The 3251-nt window shown below is 36.2% G+C and overlaps 1 protein-coding gene across 1 annotated transcript in view; it reads left to right on the forward strand.

Annotated features, from left to right (window-relative positions):
- Nucleotides 1–2632, forward strand: part of LOC131961727 (disco-interacting protein 2 homolog C-like) — a 76629-nt gene extending 73997 nt beyond the window's left edge. Inside the window, exons 36-38 of the mRNA XM_059326581.1 lie at nucleotides 1–30; nucleotides 112–235; nucleotides 1183–2632. The exon at nucleotides 1–30 is cut by the window's left edge and continues 145 nt beyond it. Coding sequence (XP_059182564.1) covers nucleotides 1–30; nucleotides 112–235; nucleotides 1183–1435 — 407 coding nt within the window. The 3' untranslated portion in view covers nucleotides 1436–2632. The remainder of the gene's footprint in view (nucleotides 31–111; nucleotides 236–1182) is intronic.
- The last annotated feature ends 619 nt before the right edge of the window (nucleotides 2633–3251 follow it).

Genomic DNA, 3251 nt, shown 5'->3' on the forward strand with positions numbered 1-3251 from the left:
GCCGCACCGAGCTCACCGACGCCAACGGAGGTTTGTTTCCTCTCTGACTCTCAGGTTTTCTCTCTTTCTGCCTTCAGCACCAACATGATGTGTGTGTTTGTCTCCCAACAGAGAGACACGACGCTCTGTTCGTGGTGGGAGCTCTGGAGGAGGCCATGGAGCTGAGGGGGATGAGGTACCACCCCATCGACATCGAGACCTCCGTCATCCGAGCACACAAGAGCATCATGGAGTGGTAGGTCCACCGTTCATCTCAGTATGAAGGGAATAGAAAAGTTCTGTTCTAGAAAATGTAACAAAAGACACTTTTTCACTTGTAAATCAGATAAATCAAACATCACATGCATTACTTTGCAAAGATAAAGTAAATAGATTTTTTTTTTTTATTAAGTTTTAGAAAAAACTTTTTATTCTGTTTTTTACTGTCAGAGTTTTATTCATATGTGTAATTAGTTGTCTTATTTTGGCGGGGGAGTTACTGTTTCCTGTAGTGTCTGACAGCCAATCAAAGTGCTCGATGCTCAAAGAAGACAAAGACCTGACTTTATAGGGGTTTTTTTAAGAAAAGATGCTATTTGTCCATTTGATATCAAATATAATAATGTGATAATATACCTCTATTTTTTCATATTTCAGAAAGCATTTATATTTATATATTTTTTTATATTTATGATATACAATATCTTTATACTATTATATAAAGAGTATATGTATATTTATAATATATGATATTTTTATATTTATAATAAATATTATAAATACATTTTATGATAAATAATTTGTCAAAGTTTATCTATGTATATTTAAATATTTAATTATTGTATTTCTATGTCATCACTATTATAAAATAGATACATAGATAATTAATCAATAAATGCAGCTTTAACAACAGATTTTTTTTTTAAATGGATAAATAGATCATAAATCAATTAATGCAGCTTTAACAATAGAAAACTAATATTACATAAATACATCAATTCATAATAAATGTAAAAATGCAGCTTTAGCAATAGAAAACGTTAAAAAATAGATAATAATTGAATAAATGCAGCTTTAACAACAGAAAACAATTTATTTAAAAATAGATAATAGATAATAATTGAATAAATGCAGCTTCAGCAATAGAAAACATAAACTAAAATAAAGCAGATAATAAGTGACTAACCTGTGTGTCCTCCTCAGCGCGGTCTTCCCCTGGACCAACCTGCTGGTGGTGGTGGTGGAGCTGGAGGGCTCCGAACAGGAGGCCCTGGACCTGGTTCCCATGGTGACGAAGGCGGTGCTGGAGGAGCACTACCTGATCGTGGGCGTGGTCGTGGTGACGGACATCGGCGTCATCCCCATCAACTCCCGCGGCGAGAAACAGCGCATGCACCTCCGCGACGGCTTCCTGCAAGACCAGCTGGACCCCATCTACGTGGCCTACAACATGTAGCCTGAGTGTGTGTGTGTCTGAGTGTGTGTGTGTGTGTGTGTGTGTGTGCAGGAGTGAGCGAGCATGCGTTTTGTATGCCGTGCATATCGCCGTTGTTGTTCATTTATTTCCCAGAATCAAGATGTACTGTATTTTTGAACCTGCATATGGTGTGGTGTTAACTCGTCCGTTTTCTTTAAAGTCGTGTTGTGCCGGTTGGTTGACTGACTGATTGCTTGACTGACTGACTGACTGATTGATTGATTGATTGATTGCTCAGTGGTGGTACGATGATCATTTTTACACCCCCGTTCAATCTGGGAGCTCGTGACTGTAGAAAGCCTTAGGGGAAACACTGTGTACGGGGCGGCAGCTCCGGACGTTTTCAGAGGTTTTAAAGAGTAGAGAGAGAGAAAAATAACTAGAGACTGTGTCTGTCATCATGTTTTACTGGTCGAATCAACTAAAAAAAAATCCAGATTTGTGGTATTATTATTATTATTATTATTATTATTATTTCAATTAGAACAGGGGCAGCCAGATAATTGTAAAAATATAAATATTGTATATAGACATAATAATCTATATGGAGAGGTACCTAAAACACAATGAGGTATAGTAGCCCCTATATGCAGCTCCTCTCTCCACCTGCACCCTGTGTGACTGTGTGTGTGTGTGTGACTGTGTGTGTGTGTGTGTGTGTGTGTGTGTTCATCATGTGTGACAGGGACATTTCTACATGGTTTTAATGTCACGCAGCAGATTTTTATCCTCAGAAGAACAAATAAGAAACATTTTATTAATGAAAAGTTTAACATGTTTTCACTGAAAACAACACAAACAAACTTTATGTGTTTTCAGTGTCCAAAGTTTAAGATCCTGTTTACACTTTATGAATAAAAGTTAATCTGACCACATATGATGCAAGAATTAGGGAGCTACGTCGCTCTCCCTGCAGCTGAAACACATTTGTGTAAACTGCGTCCTGTGATTGAAGTTTGTGAAACAGTTTGAGGCAAAAAAATAACATGAATTTAAGTACAATGTAAGTGCAATATCTGTCAATAAAGTCGTTTATTTAAACCAAAACTTTAAAGGTAAACTATGCAGGATTTCCCCCCTCCAAAAAAAGTTAAAAAAATAAAAAAATGGCTGGGTGTGTAACTTTCACACATGTATGCATCAAAGAGGAAACATAAAACAACAAAACAGTAAAAAAAAAAAAAAAAAAAAAAAAGGAGGACACAGTGCAGAAAAACACAAATATAGTTCTAAACGAGTGAATCTGAGGTTTGGATGTGATGCTGCAGGTGAACTAATAGTTCATAAGAGTTTAATTTAAGAGCTGATATCTAGACATTTTCCATGGTTTTCTTGATAATGATTTTGGTTATTATCAAGAAAACCATGGAAAATGAAAATATCACCTCTTAAATTAAACTCTTGTGAGCTGTTTTTGTTGTTATCATTATATTTGCCCAAACAAATGTACCTTTAGTTGTACCAGGCATTAAAATGGACAAGAAACTGATGAAAAAAATCTGTATGTCGTTTATTCCTACCCTCAAATGCTCTTACTGGCAGCAGCAGATACACAACACATCCTCATACTAAAACGTGACAAGATGCCATTTTTATCATGCCGTTAACAGTCTTGGTTAGGTTTAGACAACAAAACTACTTCTGGAAGGTTAGGGGGAAACGAAAGATGGTTTAAATGCATGAAACTATTGAAAGTGAGGTGGTTATGTTGGTGATGTGATGCACGGAAGTTCAGTTATTTCAAATAAAATAGTTACGATTTTTGTTTTTGCTCTCCTGGGTCAAAGTTCTGTGT

Source organism: Centropristis striata, chromosome 23 (assembly GCF_030273125.1).
Source record: "Centropristis striata isolate RG_2023a ecotype Rhode Island chromosome 23, C.striata_1.0, whole genome shotgun sequence".
NCBI lineage: Eukaryota > Metazoa > Chordata > Actinopteri > Perciformes > Serranidae > Centropristis > Centropristis striata.